Genomic DNA, 1,263 nt, shown 5'->3' on the forward strand with positions numbered 1-1,263 from the left:
GACTCGAGACAGAGACACTCAGAGACACGAGACAGAGACACTCAGAGACACGAGACAGAGACACTCAGAGACACGAGACAGAGACACACAGAGACACGAGACAGACACTCAGAGACACGAGACAGAGACACTCAGAGATGCCTTCAGCTGGTTTTCATTCCTCTGCAGTTTTAATATTCTGTCCCTTTCTTCTGTGTAATTGAATTAAGGGCGTTTCTCCACAGAAAAATGTCAGAACTGAAACAGGAACAATGATGACATCACAGCGTTTGGCGGGACCTCAGTAAACTGAGGCTTTCAGCCTGAAACCAACTGAAAACCAGAGAAAGTTGAGAATCTAAGCTTCCCTGAGACAAACTGTCAGAAAGCTGAATGAGGATGATGAGGATGAAGGACAGAGAGCTGTAACTGCCTCCGTCTGAGCAGGAAAAACTGGATTTATTCCACAACAAGTCGCTGCACGCTCCGCTGAGATTATATAACATCCTTCAACACGGGCTGGATCTGAAGGACCTACCAGTGAAGTGTCTCTGTGAGAACAGATGCTGCAGGAAGTGGGTGTCTGCAGAAAACAGCAGGTCGTGAAGTTTGTCCACACTCATCCGGACCACGGCGTTGATGTTGAGCCGCCCGCTGAGGTCGGCGCAGAACGATTCCACCTCCCCTGAAGCTGCGGAGCAGAAAAACTCAGATAAACGGGTTTTTGATTCAGTTCTGAGGTTTAAACTGGTTCCAAGAAGGAACATCTGAGCAGCAGCAGCTGGAAACTTCATTCAGAAAGTCTTTTTCTTTAAACATCAAACTGTGATTCTGCTGCTTCACTTCTTTAAATTCACACATTATATCTTTAAACTCGTAGAAGTTATTTTTATTCAAAGGGTCAGGAAGGTTCTGTGGATCCAGACAAGTTATTTTTACAAGGCCTGAGGGCAGAACCCGCTCTCCTGATCCGGAGGGAAATTCACCGTGGGAACAGACAGGAACACCACGGCGGCTCGCCGGGTTAAACCAGAACCAGAACCAGGTTCCAAATTGCCACACCTCAAACATTCATCTGTTCGTTCAGAAAATGTTTCTGTTTTCAGTCGAGAAACTAAAGTTTACAGGAAACAAACTTCTGACAGAACGCCTGAGTCCCGAACAAACGGACCCGGTCCTGTTGGAGCTCTAAACCCGGTCCTGTTGGAGCTCTAAACCCGGTCCTGTTGGAGCTCTAAACCCGGTCCTGTTGGAGCTCTAAACCCGGTCCTGTTGGAGCTCTAA

The 1,263-nt window shown here is 47.4% G+C and overlaps 1 protein-coding gene across 3 annotated transcripts in view; it reads right to left on the bottom strand.

Moving 5' to 3' along the window:
• Positions 1–141: 141 nt before the first annotated feature.
• Positions 142–1,263, bottom strand: part of gramd1a (GRAM domain containing 1A) — a 16,993-nt gene continuing 15,871 nt past the window's right edge. For 2 of the 3 annotated variants that reach the window (XM_025003310.2, XM_037980335.1), the window contains one exon: positions 142–670. In XM_025003310.2, the coding sequence (XP_024859078.1) occupies positions 489–670 (182 nt within the window). In that variant the 3' untranslated portion in view covers positions 142–488. The remainder of the gene's footprint in view (positions 671–1,263) is intronic. The other variant, XM_017404299.3, reaches the window with a different exon arrangement.

This window comes from Kryptolebias marmoratus, linkage group LG16 (assembly GCF_001649575.2).
Source record: "Kryptolebias marmoratus isolate JLee-2015 linkage group LG16, ASM164957v2, whole genome shotgun sequence".
In the NCBI taxonomy this organism is placed as follows: domain Eukaryota; kingdom Metazoa; phylum Chordata; class Actinopteri; order Cyprinodontiformes; family Rivulidae; genus Kryptolebias; species Kryptolebias marmoratus.